This window comes from Gastrolobium bilobum, unplaced genomic scaffold (assembly GCF_033153095.1).
Source record: "Gastrolobium bilobum isolate Gb01-03AN ecotype WA unplaced genomic scaffold, APGP_CSIRO_Gbil_v1 utg2779, whole genome shotgun sequence".
Classification (NCBI taxonomy): Eukaryota; Viridiplantae; Streptophyta; class Magnoliopsida; order Fabales; family Fabaceae; genus Gastrolobium; species Gastrolobium bilobum.
Window position 1 is genome coordinate 284,814 of NW_026897558.1, and position 17,249 is coordinate 302,062.

Below are 17,249 nucleotides of genomic sequence, written 5' to 3' on the forward strand. Positions count from 1 at the left end.
ACCAGAGAAGAGTGAGAATAGGCATCTGCGGAGGGGTGACCGAGTCAAGCTGCAAGCCAGGTACACCAAGGATTATGTGCTTGGTACACGTGGGTAAGATGTGTCAAAGAACCACTCAACCGCTCAACATGGATGGCTTGGGCTGAGTATAATAATTAGACGTTGTTATTATTGGGCCATTGCATTTTAGCCCATTTCAATGTTATTTTCGTTTCAATATAATAGGTGAGAGAGATGGGTGAGAAGGTAGCTAAGAATCTGTAACAAACTTGTTTCTTTCCTCATCTCAACTTCTGGAGTAATCAGCAAACTCGAATTGCTGAAATATATAAAATACATTGTTTTCTTAATTTCCTTGTTTGCGTGTGAATTAATAGCTTGAGGCTATCAGTAAGATATAAGTTTGATAAAATATATTTAATGTTATTATTATTCCACAAACATAACAATATGCTATTAAAGAATTAAACATTTGGAATTCTCAAGTTAAACACCCTCATCTTTTGTAATGAGAAAGAAAAAAAAAAAGTTCCTAACAAACTGCGAAAGGTAATCGGATAGGTCAAGAGGTAAGCTGCACTATATTTTGATTAATCATTTTCTACGTTTGAGATTGTACCCCCAATCCTTACATAACTTATCATGATATCTAATTATCTATCAAACATTAAGATTTTGATGAACCAATGGCTATTGAAAGTCTAAAGCATCAAGTAGAATGAAGAATTAATATCAAACTTAATATTCAACGAAGAGAAAAAACGAGAATAAAGATTGTTTCGGAAACTTAAATCTGAGATCTGCGCATTGCAAGCAAGAAACATCAGCAATTTTGTTCAAGAGATAGTTCACCATACTGAAACAAAAGGGCAGGGGATAATAAAGAAGAAGAACGATAACTAGCAATTGGACTCAACAAACTGAACTACTTCTAAGATCAAATGTATGAATCCCAAATAGGATTTGAACCCAACAAACTGAACGACTAACACAATGACATACAATCCAAGCGAACAACAAATACTGTAGGACTAATACTCAGCAATATGAACCAGATAGCCATGCTATTGCAGATGCTGACTTCAATGGTGCCTTCACTTTCTTGTGTATGCCCCATTTCCTGTGATCATTGGCAGAACAGTAATCCATTTAACACATTTAGTTTGAACTATAAAAGACACATTATAGATATCCTTCTAATCAAACTAAGCCATCGCTAACTGAATGGAAACCAACATTTTTTAAAGAACAGACATACAAGGAATATATAACAATTCCATATGACAGAATACATAATTCTGATATAAATCGAGACAAGAAGAAAGTCTAACTTTCATTCCATGTGAAAAAGAAAAATCAAATAAAAGAGAAACAAGTTTCGGGAGTAAAAAGTGTAACTTTACTTCCAATCCATGTGATTTTGCCAATAGTAAAAACAAATAAACAAGAAATGAATCAAGCTTTTGCATGACTAAGAAAGAAGGTTTTAAATAAACTATCAATTTAATTTTCTTCCTGAATTAAGCACAAATAAATCTGGCAAACCATCGCAGATCTACTATCTACATCACCAACTATAAAATATTGAACACGAACAACAGAGCTGAAATATGAATCTTAACATTAGCTTTTAGGCCATCTTACAACATGCAGGAATCCTGAATTCTCAATTACCTGAAAACATGTATAATATATTTCTGTATGAGCCACAAAAAAGATCCTTATATTTGGTATGATGTTAGACACAAGACTTTGTAATATCTTATACAATCATATTGATCTCAAGAAATCAATTGATCCTCATATTTGAATAATGAGTACAATACTCCTGTAAAGTTCAATCCCTGAGGTTCTGTAAAGTTCAACTTTGAACTTAGAACTCAGTTCAGTTTAATTTTTTATTCAGATCTTTGACATAATGAAGTCAAAAGTGAGTAAGATCATTAGGCTTAAAATCACTATAATATTTTGTCTAGAAAAAATAAAATTAAAAACACATTTGAATAGGATTCGATATAGACACTAAAATCTGTTTATTTTTATTTTTATTTTTTTTTCTCTAAAAATCTATAATAAGAGAAAATTAATACCTTCCACTTTTGACAATGTTGTCTAAGAATTCCTCTTTCTCTTATGGTTCAGGAATAACGACTCGTTTGATGTGAGATATTTTGGGCCAATCCCGTCCTACTTCTGGCTGGTATCTTCTGTATAGTTCAGGGCATTCTCCAATTACTAAAACTTCAAGGTTGGTGAGGTGATGAATATCATCTGGGAGTGAAAGCAACTTTGGACAATTGATAATTACAAGTGTTTTGAGATAACTCGAAGCTGACAGCTGCTCGGGAAGCTCCTCAAGATTGCCACAACGTGTAATCATCAAGGAATGTAATGTGCTCGTAGATCTCTGCACCCATTGAGGACAAGTCACCAACTGTGGCAAATTACGAAAGACTAGAAACTTTAACCTTAACTCAGGGATTTGGTTGTCAAGGCCCTCTGACAATTCCAACTTATCGCACTTTATAATATACAAACTCTGTAAGTTTGGAGTAGCATGAAGTGGCAAAGACTTTAGACTCCCACAAGAATCAATAGCCAACGATTTAAGATTAGGAAGTTGCATTCCTTCGAACAATGACTCCAAATTGTCACAACAAGTTAAATTTAATGTTTCAAGAGAAGTCAATTTTGCAATATCTTTGTCCGGAAAATCAGATTGCTTTGTGCTTAAACTCAAAACTCGAAGGCTAATCAAGTTTCCTATTCCTTTGGGCAATGTTTGTAGCTCCGTGCATGCATAGAGCTGCAAAAATCGCAAATGTTGGAGCCTGCTCAATGAATTAGGGAGACTCTTCAGCTTTTGATTATCCGAAAGAGAGAGATATCTTAAATGTTTCAACTTACCAATGGAGCAGGGAAAGGTCTCATACTCGGACTTACCTAATTTCAAAAACCGCAAGTATTTGGACCTTGACACCAATGTATTCAAGAAAGCTTCGTTGTTGGCTCCCACCGGAAAACATACTGTTCTCACACCTCTTGGAATGGAAGTTTGACCATGCAAATCATTTTTGGTGAATGACAAATGCTGGACATTCTCAAATACATTCTCACTACAAGAATTTATGACTTGAAACTCATCTTTTGCAACATAAATTGCAAGATCATGCACCAAATCGTGTAATTTAAATTTGCAAGTAGTACCATGGTCAACAAAATCTTGAAGGAAAGATCTTGATTGCAGCTCACGCAAAAATTCATTGCCTACATCATCCAGTGTTTTGCTTTTGTTTGGCGATGGAAGAAAACCATGTGCCTCCCAAAGCCAAGGAACATGAACATCATTGAAATTAAAGTCCTTTGGAAAAAGGGAGAAGCAAGCAAAACATCGTTTTAAATATGAAGGCAGCTGGTCATAACTTAATTTTAAGGCAGGCAGAATGTCACCATCTTTTTGTGGTAAATTCCAAATCTCATTGTCTCTAACAGACTCCCAGTCTTTCATATCAACTTTCAAGAATAGCGAACTCCCTAATGTTCTCACAGCCAATGGAAGCCCACCACATTTTTTCACAATGTCTTTCCCAATCTGCAACAATTCAGGATATCTTCTCTCTTCTCCTTCTTTAAAAGCCCATTTGACAAATACAGACAAGGAATCCTCTTCAGAAAGACCTTTTAAATCGTAAGATGAACCAGTGGACATCATGGTAGCAATTGAGTGGCTACGTGTAGTCACCAAGATTTTACTTCCTTCAGCACCTCCTTGTAGTAAATTCTTCAACTCGACCCATTTAACACGATCCTCGTTCCATACGTCATCCAAGACAAGCAAAAACTTTTTACCAGCAAGTTTACTTCTTAGAAGACGTTGTAGTTGCTCCATATTAGAGTTTTTAAAGCTCTCCTGGTGAGCTGGGGAGGGAGTCGAATTACTAGTATCAGTAGCAGATTTGAGGATTTTACGAAGCATATCCTCAAGTTCAAAATCATCAGAGACACACACCCACATCTTCAATGGGAAAGACTTATCTATACTCTCATCATTAAACACCAACTTTGCAAGTGTAGTCTTCCCCAAGCCTCCCATTCCCACGATGGGGATAACAGAGAGACTTTTATCATCACCATCATGCTGTAACAAAAGCTCTAAAATTTTATCTTTATCATGTTCCCTTCCTATCACATCCGAAGCATCAACATGTGAGTGAGTCATTTCCCTCCTATGCACAACACGTGTATCATTCTCAATGGTTTGAAGGCCAAACGTATGCCTATCAGCAGCAACCTTTTCTAACCTCCTTTTAACATCTTTTATTTGAGGCACCATTATAAGACAATAAACAAGAGGATTTGAAGTTGAGAAGAAATGGAGTACCTTGCTTATGATGCTACCGTAAGTGTTGACAACATGCTTACGTAAGGCTTCGCACTCAACATCATCGATTATGTCTTCGGCCTCAGAGAAAACACGCTTAACCTGTCTCAGCCACACACGCAACTCATTGTTCTGCTGCTGCTTTTGCTCTGCATCCAACAGCACAGCTTTGATGAAAGACACTGTTTCTCTGAGCTCTCGCATATCATCGTACACACCCAGCGCCGAAGAAGCTTTTTGAACAGCAGGAGAAGCAAGCTTCTCTATGAGTGACTCTGCGACGCTGAAGAGAAGAGATTCAGCCATAATTCTGGGGGGGGGGGGGGGGGGGGGGGGGGGAGAGGAAAGAATAGGGAGAAGAATTCAAAGCAATGCACTTAAGAGAAGAGGGTGACACGGTTTGTGTAGCAAGAGCCACGAAGAATCATAATTATACCAAGTCTCTAGTCAATGGCCATCTATTAAGTCACCTTTTTTTATGTATTTGTTGTGGAAAACCATGTCCTTCTTTTTTCTTTTTCTGTTAAACACACGATGTAGTTGTTTCAAGAGTAAATACATTTTTTGGTCCCTAACAAAAAAATTACGGTCTCTAATTTAGTCATTTACAAAAATAAATTAGTCACTTAGTCCCTAACAAATTCAAAGTGGATCCATTTAGTTGAAATCGTGGTCCCTCACAAATTCAAAATAGACCCATATTAGTTCCTCAAAAGGACTAAAATGGGTCCACTTTAAATTTGTTAAGGATTAACTGACTAATTTATTTTTGTAAAGGACTAAAGTGGGGACCGTGGTTTTTATTAGGAACCCAAAAGGATATTTACTCTAAATTCTAAAGGGAAAAGATATCTTCGCAACATTTTTTTTATAAATTTACATTATGTAATGTGTTATATGTTCTTGATTCAAGTATGACTTGTTAAACATGTTTGTAAAAATTTGTAAAAAAAAAAAATTATAAATATAATTTTTTCCAATTATAAATTAGAATATAATAGTAATATGGTATTAGGTGTGATTATCAACTTTCACGTTACCCAAGTTACTATATGTTCGTATAAGGCTGCAACTTGCAAATAAATTACAGATTAGGTAATAGTCCGGTGACCTGAGGCGTGATTTACGAATATGCAAGTTTCTCTAAAAAACAATTTATTTGTATGAGGTTGCAACTTGTAAATAAATTACAGATTAGGTAATAGCCCAGTGATGTGAGGCGCTACAAAGAACGGACACGCCCAAAATTTTGAAAGGTGTGATTATTAAGGGAAAACTTTTTCTGCTTTCAAATTGTCCTGTACTTTTAGTTATTTATGAAGGAAATCTTAGATTTATGCGGAAGCGGTTTAGGACCTAGTACATTGGTATGCTTACCGAATCATCCTTGTTACACAATTACCTCTCGGTGCGCAGGTGTCGTGTAGAATCTTCCCTTGTAGGATTCCTCTTCACGAACAGCTCACCTTAGCGCCGCAGCACGAACAACCTCCTTGAAGCTAGACTGTGGTAGATCTTCCAGACTATCTCTCGAGGAGGATGAGATGGTTGTGTGGGCAACCGTTCAGATTATGAACGTCTGCCTCTTAGGTTTGTTTCTGATGATCTGATCACCTTGGAGGCACAAGAGGAGAAAACTATGAATATATACGCTTAGGTCTTAGACATAACTTAACCCTAAGCCTCATGGGCTCAAGTTTCACTGAAGCCCAATAGGACTTTAGTGACCAAAAGAGCATATATCCAACAATCTCCCACTTGCTCTTTAAGATACAAACTTGAGTTCGTAAACCCAAGACCATGTAGCCCATAAGCTATCATCATCTGATAATATACCCCATCCCTTGTCTCGAGCTAGCCTGGGGACCTACCATTTGTCATTGATCAAGGCTCCTGATAATCTTTACAAGATTATCTAATTCGGTGCTACTCCACTAAAAGCCCGAACGTGAACTCCAAGATTAATGACCTTTATAACATTAATATGCATTGCCCCTTTATAGAATGTCTATAATTCATTGATTAGTTTTCTGTAACCCAATCAATTATTTATTCCCTTGACTTTGATAATTTCTCTAATGGATTACATGCACTGGCCAGTGTCTTTAATATCCAAGTACCGAAATATATCAAGGGGACATTTCCTATAAATTCCTTGTTGTTTATCTCATAAATACTGATAATCAAATAATCTCACTCCCAAAATACCGAGTTATTGGCCGTCAATAGATCGAACCTCACCCGTTGGTAAATCAAAGAATGAAAACTATTTGATTACCTATTTATAATAAACTCAGGATTAAGAGCAATCACATAGCTATAGTTAACTGGAAATTTGATTCCTTATGACAGAAAGAACAACCTTAATCAAATCTCTCCTTGATCCTTTCAATGTGAATGTTAATTCACACCAATATTTTACAATGATTCAGACAAAACCATTTCATAAAATATTGCAGCCTAAATAAAGTGCCCAACTTTATTTAACAGCTGTGAATCCATTCATCAATTGTGAGAACCTATGATCATGTCCTCTATGAACGTATCCATATGATCATATACTCCACAATTTGATCCGGACCTTTATGTTTGTAAATAGTGCGCAAAATAAATAAATAAAACCTTATTTATGAAATTCAGAAAATTATTTTATTGTTTCATTGTCTTACTCCAAGAGCACAATGAAACCAATAACTCCCACTTGCTTAATGCAAGTCTGGGATCCTCCTAAACCCAAAGAAGTAACATGCCTCTCGAACACAAGTTCAGGCAAACTCTTAGTAACTGGGTCTGCAAGATCCACCTCTAATGCTATCTGAGTTTAGTGAAAAACTCATAGCTCGAGGTTGATTTTCTTGAGTCAATATCCACTTGAAATAACTGAATTTTTGAAAACTCAGCTTTTCAAGACTCCCACTAGAATATACCAGCATATAATCTCTCGTTCTCCAAAGATACTTGAGTACATGCTTAACAATAATCTAGTATTCCTCTAGGTTCAAAATGGTACTATCTTACTACTCCCACTGCGTGACAGATGTCTGGTTTAATGCCCAACATGATATGCATGAGTCTACCTTTGCCAAAGCATAAGATATCCTACTCATGCATTCTTTCTTCTTAGAAGTCTTTGGTTACTCCTTAAGAAGATGAATTCCACATCTGAGAATTATAATTCTTCTCTTAGAATTCTCATGTTGAATTTTGGCAAGAGTTTTGACAATGTAAGTAGCCTGAGGTGATGCCAACAACTTATTCTTCCGGCCTCATAAGAGTTTTATACCAAGAATATAATTGGCTTCCCCAGTACTTCCATACCAAAACACTAACTTAGCCAACTCTTTATGCTTGATATTACCTCCACATTGTTTCTAATAAGGAGCATATCATCTACATAAAGTACCAGAAAAGCTACTGTCTTCTGTTGTATCCTTTACATACAAATACACATCATTCATCAAGGTTCTCTCAAAATTAAAATTTTGATAACCTGATCAAAACTGATGTTTCAAGACCTGGATGCTTGCTTAAGTCTATGAAATAGACTTTCACAACTTGCATACCGTGTGTTCCTACACATTTGCTATAAACCCTTTTGGTTGTTATATGTAGATATCCTGACATCCAACTCCCAAAATGAAATCTCATAATTGAGACTTATAGCAACTAAGAGAATCTGGATAGACTCAAGCATGGCGTCTGGCAAAAAATGCCTCCAAGCTAGCTTTGAAGGTTTTCACCTTTCTGTCCATCCTCTCTTTGCCTTTTATGTCCACATGCACCTTGTGGGTTTTACCCCTCTTGGTGTATTTACTAGGACCGAACGGAGTTGAAATACAAGTATTTCATCTCATTGTTCATAGCGTGAGCAACACTTGATCAACAACATCTCACTCAACAAGAGACAACTTGAGAGTTAACAAGGTTCTCTCCTATTACGAATGTACTGCACTAGACCTTGTGTATTTATAGGTAAAATAAATAGTGGGTCAAATGATGGATCTTCAATTTCTTGAGGATCCGATTATCCTTGATATTGTTCCTTTACATGTGATACTAATATTTCTACTAGTTTCACTTATATATTATCATGTTGAATTTCCAATCATGGTTCTCTTGTTTGTTCACTTAGAGATATATCTATCCCCTCTTGAACAATCAAGGGAACAATGGATGAAGCTTCTAGAGATTCTGGAAATTCTTGATCTGAGATAAATCTCATCAAGAATAACCTAACTTAAGAGCTTATAATTTCTTATCTAGTCCTCCTTTAAGAAAATCATGTGAGTGCTCACTTAGATTATCTTGTCCTTAAGACTAAATAAGAAATCATCCCTAGTTCTCTTAGGGTAGCCAAAAGATATGCACACTTCCATACAAGATTCCATCTCATTTGACTGCTGTTGTAGGACGTGTGTCGTAGCACCCTAAATTCGAATATGGTTTGATCTGGGCTTGCACCCTTTCCATAATTCTTTTAGGTGTCTTTACAACAAACTTTGACGGAACCAAGTTAAGAAGGTACATTTCCTTCTCTTAGGCATCTCCCTTGAACAACATTGACAAAGATGAATAACTGAACATGATCTTCACCAAGTCTAGAAATGTTTGATTTTTGCATACTGCAACTTCATTCAACTAATGCGTTCTTAGAGTTGACAGTTACGAAAACTATCCCCTCTTAAATCAGGTAAGACCTGAACTTACCAGACAGGTAGCCAACACTTTAGTCAGACCAAAGTGTTTTTGATTTGAACACCTACATGCTTTTCTGCCTCAGACTAAAACTCTTGGAAATTTCCAAAAGCTTTAGACTTATGGCGCACTTGGTTCATCTGTCCAAATTCAAAGTAAACATTCATATAATGAAGTACTCATCACCTCTTCTGGTCTGAACGCTAAGTGGTCCACATACTTTAGTATGTACCAATTCTAGTTGAATAGTTGCGCAAACCTTTTTGGCCCTTGTAGGATTGCTTGGCCATTTTACCTTCCAAATAGGACTAACATGTAGCTGTTAGTTAAAAGATTCTTGAACTTTCAGTCATTCTTTTAACTAAAACATGTTTCCTACTTGAGATAATATGACTCAATCACAAAGGCCAAAGTTATGTTTCATTTGAAACTTTTATTTCTTTGGTGAAATTTCTTGTTCATCATCCTTCCATTCAACATAACAAATTTAAAAAGGTTATAGGACATAGGTAATAAAGACTATTTAAACAATGTACCAGAACAAACAAGACGAAGATGAACTTCGAAATGTAACTGAGGAATCAATTGCATTGTCAACCCATGTTTTAACCAAAACAACTAACAAAAATTGAATTCCTCTTGAAATCTGAAACAAATAAACAGTCACCCAAAACCATAGTCTTATAAATAACTTGTCCTACTGCAAATGCAGACACAAGTTCCCATTTTCAAGCTTAAAATATCTATGTCCATTGCTGACAGGCATGCCATGTTTGAACTACTACAAAGAGTAACAAACATAATCAGTGATTCCTGAATCAATAATTCATTCACTGATCAGGCCTAGATATGCCCATGTCTGGTTCTTTTCATCACCTCTGGGCAATTTTTCTTTCAGTATCCCTTCAGTCTGCACTTGAAGAACTTGTCTTGCGGCTTCTTCATAGCAACTGGTTTGACAACTGATAACCAAGTCATTTTGTTCTTGTTACCACCCTTGGGTTTCCCTTTGGATTTAACAAGACTCTTAGCAAAACCTGCACCGACTGCATTCTGTCTAGCAGAGCTGCTAGACGCAGCAAACATGTCATTAAGAGTCTGAAGCATTTCTACTCCACTCTTAATCATGTACACTTGCTTATGCAAGTATGTGGAAAGACTGACAATAATATAGCAGCGAACTACCATATTTGCCCTTTCCTAATCTGAGAAATGCGTCTTAGTTTCCTAAGACGCATCCTCTGCAGGTTGCTATGGCCCTCGCATTGTCAGAACAAAATTTAGCTTCCATGTTTTAGAACAATATCAAAAAATTTGCTTTTCACTTATTCATAGTCGGTACCATCTAGAGGTTTTTGACTCAAAATCATTTCTAAGATATTTTCTGAAAAACATATAAAGCACAATATTACAAACAAATAATGCAATAAACAAACGAAGTGCAAGTAGATTCTCATAACTACTCTTGTTTATTGTTAACAATCCTTCAGTTTATCTTTACAAGGCTTACGATGGGCAAGTCACTTGTAAAAACCAAAATTGTTATTTGGGCCTTCAGTGCCATTGCCAGAGCCTCGATGGGAGGGTTAACAATTTTACCAAAGTTGAATGTAATTAACCATTGTTTAATTTTAAAATTATCCTTAGTGTCTAAGCATTGCCGACGATGGGCCGTACAATACTTTACTAAAATTTTGAAATTATTAAGATTTAATCTAGTGAAATCTGATTATCCTTATCCGATGGGGCTTCAGCGATAACCATTTCACTAATAAACCCACAAATGGAGCCCGCAGGTTTTAAAATTAATTAATTTTTAAAACCTTCACCCATTCAACATTTTTGTTTGAGAATTTTCATAAGCCCTGTCGAATTCATTGTTTAATTTCAAAATTATCTTTAATAACTTAGTATTATCGACGATGGGCCGTACAATACTTTATTAAAATTTTGAAATTATTAAGGCCCGATAAAATCCAATCATGCTAATCCGTTGGGGCCTCACATGATTATTTTATTGATAGGCCCACAATGCGCCTGGAGGTTAAATTAATTTCTTAATTTAAATCTCCTCCCATAATTATTTAGGTCCAATCTAATAAAATTCAATCATGCTTATTCGATGGGACTTCACATGATTATTTTATTAATGGTCCTTATAATGCGCTTGAAGGTTAAATTAATCTCTTAATTTAAATCTCCTTCCATTCAACATAAGCAACATTTTCAAATTTCCAAGAATTATTTAATTGAGAGTATCCTTTGTTTGATTTCAAAAACTATATAAGTAAGAGCGCCGATAAACGTGCACTAAGCTTAACATAATTTTGAAAGCATTAAGGTCCTGAAATCCGGTCACTTTACGTCAGCGTGTGCTCCAAACAATCATGATACATGAATGTTGTATGCAGCGTGTGTTATCCATGACCATTTCAGAAAACCCACAAATTACTAGCAAAATAAAAGAATTCTCTTAGGAAATTTTCTCTAATTATTTTTCTAAATTTAAATCATCCAAATAGCTGACTTAATTATTAATCTAGATTGCAACAATCATAATAATTATCATTTATGAGGATAATTTGAAATCAAAATAATTTCCATAACGATTATTTGTCTTGATGTTAATAATCCAAAATTAATTAATTCAATTATTAATCTAGATTTTTAATAAAAATCATAATAATTATTAATTAATTTCTTAGGATGATTTAAAATCAAAATAATCCTATAATAACTATCATACTAGTCGCTGAAGACATAATAGCTATTATGCTCATGCAATCATACAAGTTATGCAACAATATGGCACCACCTATTCTATATGGCATGTTATCGCAATAAAGCATGTTATCTATCATATAATTTATACCAATCAATAAAAGCATTAAATAATAAATCATAATTACTTTAATCCATGGCCTTCCTATTTTAAAGAAAATAAAATAAAATTAAATTAAATAATACAACTTTGGAATTCAACTTTCGCCTAGCCCATAGTATCTGTCTCAAGCTCCTTTAGGGTTTCATGGGCCCAAAAGCCCAAAGACCCAATCCTTTGGCGAGAAACCCTAGGACGCGAAAGAGGAACCCTAGCCGTCAGGTCTGCCGCGCCGTCACCCGAAGTCAAATCAGGCTGAAACTCCAGGGGAAGGACCGCCACGTAGAGACGAGTGCACCGCCGCCGGAACCACCCAAAAAGGTGGCCGGACGCTCTCTCACTCTCCCATTCTTTTCCGGAGAGTGGCGGCCACTCTCAGAATCTTGTGGAGGCGCGTGGAGGCGCGTGCAAACTCAGATGGCGGTAAGCCACCCACTTTTGCGTTCGTCTTTCCGTTCTCTTTCCAACCATATATAGATCGTCTCATTCCGAGATCGGGAAGACCTCGAAAAGTCTCCGACAGTACTGACTGCGCATCTTACTCGCGGTTTCTCGATCTTGAACTTTTACAAAATATTGGAAAAATACACAGAAATTCCAAAAATAAACAAAAACAGCAAGGAGGAAACCTAATCATATGGGATTAGCCTCCTTGTTACAAATCGAGAAATACACGAGAGATCCTAACCATGGATTAAAGCATTTTTACCGATTAAAATTTAAACTTTTATGAAAATGAATTATAAAATACACATGCTAGATTCATACCATAATCCTAGAACCCTAGGTGCCACATTTCAAGAAGCAAAACTAATTACATGAATAGTGAAACTAGATTCACATACCAATGTACAGCCAAGGCTCTGATACCAATTGAAGGAAATCTTATATTTATGCGGAAGCGGTTTAGGACCTAGTACATTGGTATGCTTACCGAATCATCCTTGTTTCACAATTACCTCTCGGTGCGCAGGTGTCGTGTAGAATCTTCCCTTGTAGGATTCCTCTTCACGAACAGCTCACCTCAGCGCCGCAGCACGAACAACCTCCTTGAAGCTGGACTGTGGCAGATCTTCCAGACTATCTCTCGAGGAGGATGAGATGGTTGTGTGGGCAACCGTTCAGATGATGAACGTCTACCTCTTAGGTTTGTTTCTGATGATCTGATCACCTTGGAGGCACAAGAGGAGAAAACTATGAATATACGCTTAGGTCTTAGACATAACTTAACCCTAAGCCTCATGGGCTCAAGTTTCACTGAAGCCCAATAGGACTTTAGTGACCAAAAGAGCATATATCCAACAATCTTCTTCTAGCTATTTAAAAAAAAAATACCCTCACCATGCGGTGCGAGGCCGTGGACCCCTGGTTGCAGATAAAAAAAAAAGGGGGTGAAATCACTTACAAAAAATTTAAGTACCAAGTTGAAATGGATTTTGAATCCATTAACCTTTTTCCTCTTGGGTCACGTTTTATTGGTCGTGAATGTGTAGAAGTTTCGACTTTTTTTGTACTTCGTTTGGAATGTCTTTCACTGAAAGACTTAACTTCATGGATTTGATTGCTTTTGTAACTACTACCTATTGTTTTTGAACTCATGGGGTGACACGATTTGAGTTGTCATTTGCTTATTTGAATCGCAAATTCTTCTACGTTTGCCAGTTTTGAAATTTTTGTAAGTTGCATTGCAATGGGGTATCACTTTTTTGGCTTTTTTTTTTAATTTTGCTGGGAATTGTTGTTAATATATGATTAGGAAGAAAAAATTATAATAAATAAATTAGTTTCCAGGTACAGGGCGATTCATTTCGGTTTGGTTGTTTGGTTTAGCATTCAATTTGTTCACAGGCACATGCCAGCTTTTTGTTTTTGTGCATACCATTAGACACTTTGATTTGGGTATTGTGTTGGTTGTGCCTTATTGTCTTATCTTGAGATTTGTTTTTGTTTTTTTTTATTGTTTTACATACATATATATAATTTTGTAACTTGATTTTAAGTAGTAAAATTTTTATATTTCGTGTCGGTTTTACTATTTATATTTCTATCATCTTCTTCCATTTTGTGTAGAAACTGAATTGTGACAACATTGATACTCTTTGCGACTCCCACGATGCCTTCCCGTCATACAATTTTCTTTCTTTACATAAATAACGAGTGAAGTTACTTACACAACTTTAATTTTTTTACGTCCAAATCTGTTTAGTTCTACAATCATATTATGTTGTTATTCAATATTATTTTCCTTATTCATAAAATTCGAATTTATAATTCAAGACATTTTGTCTAGTTAGACGTTTGAATTTGATTTGCTTAATGAATAATGAGTCGATAAATGAAAATGGATCCTCTCCTTAAAATTTCACAAGATAAGAAGATCTAGTTATATGAAATTATTGTGTTTATCTCATTTTTTTTTGGATAATCTGTGTTTATCTCATTTTATTAATAATAACTGAACCTCACATATTTAATGCATATGAAAAGAGAGATAGACACAAAATTTCACATGACAAAGTCATGTAAAGTTAAAAAATAAAGGATATTTTGAAAATTTTACTTTCCTCTTGTGTCATTAATTTTATTAAAATGTCATTTATTTTTAATCTTAAACCGAAAAATGACATTATTTTGCCATTTATTATATAGTTATTATATACTTGACGCAAAACAATTTCATTTGCGGGTCAGGGTTTGCCATTTATTTTTAATCTTTAAACATATTATACATATTTCTCACGTACCATATTTCATCACTTCTGTTCCTCCTCTTCAATAACTGGTCTTTAATTTTATGAGATTGTTGAAATGTGTAACAAACATTTCTATTAAATTAAAACTCTTTTAATCCAAAAATAAGTATGAAAACATTAAGTTCCTAGTTACTTAGAAATATAATTACATTAATTTGATCTTTATCAATTTGATTTTAAACGATACTTCATTTAACATAAAAAAATAGTAAAAATTAGGGAATGATTATTTTGTTTTAAGTTGATGTGATTTCACTATTATAATAATAATATTACTTTATTTCTATTCTACTGCATGTTAAGAATTCCACTTTTTTTTTGTGAGGAAAGAATTAGTAAAGAATATAAGTTGATCAAATCATCAAATTAAATAAGGGAAAACTACTTCTGCAGTTAAATTATCTGTATTTACTCCCAAAACGAAGTTATTTTAGAATTGAAAAATTAAATAATTATAATTATAAAGACTATAATAACCCAGAAATAAATTAAAATTACAAAGCTTACCAAAAAAAATTTAAAATTACAAAAACACTATGATTTTCTCTCCAAAACGACGTCGTATTGGGCTTACTGCAGATAACTTATCTGCAGTAACTGCAGAAAAAGAAAACCCATTAAATAATAGAATTAAGGGTAAGATATATTTACAAACTTTTATTTACAAACTACACTATATACTACGGGTAGTACATACTCAAGTAATATGTACTACCCGTCTTACATACTGTAGTTTGTAAACAAAAAGTTTGTAAATATAACATTGGTCATAGAATTATAATCATAAAGAAATATAATTATGCAACAGCATGACGGTTTCATGTGTAATTTTTATTTTTACACACCAAACGACGTCGTTTCATGTGTAAATCTTTTTTTTTTTTAAAAATATAGTGAGCCCCTCTAATCCAAGAGTCACTGAGACGCGGCCGAGTTTCTCGGTCAGATGGGTCAACGTGCATGCAAGGTCTAATTGTTGACCCCAACTCTTAGAGAGGGGGAGTCAGTGACCTGACAGAGTCGACCCAGGGCCGGACAAAATTTTAAAACACCATAGAGAAAAGAGAGGAACATTTGAAATATTTATGTGTGTATTGACTGATGAAGACTGTACAATATATAAACAGACTAATGGGCTAAGCCCAAAACTAATGTAATTTGACCTAATACAAAATAAGGAAACCCTAATTACAAAATAAGGAAACCCTAATTACAATATATTTCTAACACTCCCCTTCAAGCTGGAGCGTATAGGTCATATGCACCAAGCTTGTTATATATAAACTCTATTCGAGGGCCCCTCAAAGATTTTGTAAACACATCTGCTAATTGCTCATTCGAGGGTACAAAGCTAGTTTTAATTTCACCAGCAAGAACCTTTTCTCGAACAAAGTGGCAATCTATTTCTATATGCTTGGTTCTTTCATGAAACACTGGATTTGATGAAATGTGTAGAGCTGCTTGATTATCACAAATGAGAGTTGCCTGTCCAGTGTCTCCAAACTTAAGTTCTCTGAGAAGCTGTTTAAGCCAGATGAGCTCGCAAGTAGTAGTCGCCATGGAGCGGTATTCTGGTTCAGCACTTGATCTGGCAACTGCGCTTTGTTTCTTGCTTTTCCAGGAAATCAAGTTGCCTCCAACAAAGACACAATAACCAGAAATAGATCTCCTATCAGTTGGACAACCAGCCCAATCAGCATCACAATAGCCAACCACTTTATCATGACCTTTATCTTCATATTCAAGGCCTTTCCCTGGAGATGCCTTGATATACTTAAGAATACGAATGACTGCATTCCAATGTTCTTGACATGGAGAATTGAGAAATTGACTGACAACACTAACTGTAAAGGAAATATCAGGCCTAGTGACTATGAGGTAGTTCAATTTTTCAACCAATCTTCTATACTGCTCAGGATCTGAAAAGGGCTTTCCCTGATTTGGTAGAAGCTTGATACTTGGATCCATAGGAGTATCAACAGACTTTGAATTTAACAGAGCAGTTTCTTCAAGAATATCCAGAGCATATTTCCTCTGAGTTATCACAACACCAGCTTTAGATTGGGCCACCTCGATTCCTAAGAAGTATCGAAGTTTCCCAAGATTCTTAGTCTGAAAATGATGACATAAGTGTTGTTTCAATCGAGTGATCTCATGCTGATCACTGCCTGTGATGACAATATCATCCACATATACCACCAGATAAATAGATCCAGAAGCAGAATGACGATAAAAGAGAGAATGATCAGCTGCACTCCGAGTCATGCCAAATTGTTGAACAACACTGCTAAATTTACCAAACCAAGCTCTTGGAGATTGTTTGAGGCCATAGAGAGACTTACGAAGACGACAAACAAGACCTGACTCCCACTGAGCAACAAATCCAGAAGGTTGCTCCATATAAATTTCTTCCTCAAGATCACCATGAAGAAAAGCATTCTTGATATTCAGTTGGTAGAGAGGCCAATGGCTAATAGCAGCCATGACAATAAAAAGGCGAACAATAGACATTTTTGCCACAGGAGAAAAAGTATCAATA

At 35.4% G+C, this 17,249-nt stretch overlaps 1 protein-coding gene across 1 annotated transcript; it reads right to left on the reverse strand.

The window, feature by feature from the left end:
• Positions 1 to 2,131: 2,131 nt before the first annotated feature.
• Positions 2,132 to 4,687, reverse strand: LOC133308040 (putative disease resistance protein RGA3). Its single transcript, XM_061508622.1, has one exon. It carries the CDS (start codon positions 4,685 to 4,687, stop codon positions 2,132 to 2,134), a length of 2,556 nt encoding a protein of 851 aa, XP_061364606.1.
• Positions 4,688 to 17,249: the final 12,562 nt, after the last annotated feature.

Coding starts and splice junctions, on each gene's coding strand:
- LOC133308040 (XM_061508622.1), bottom strand. CDS start 4,687: ATGGCTGAATCTCTTCTCTTCAGCGTCGCAGAGTCACTCATAGAGAAG.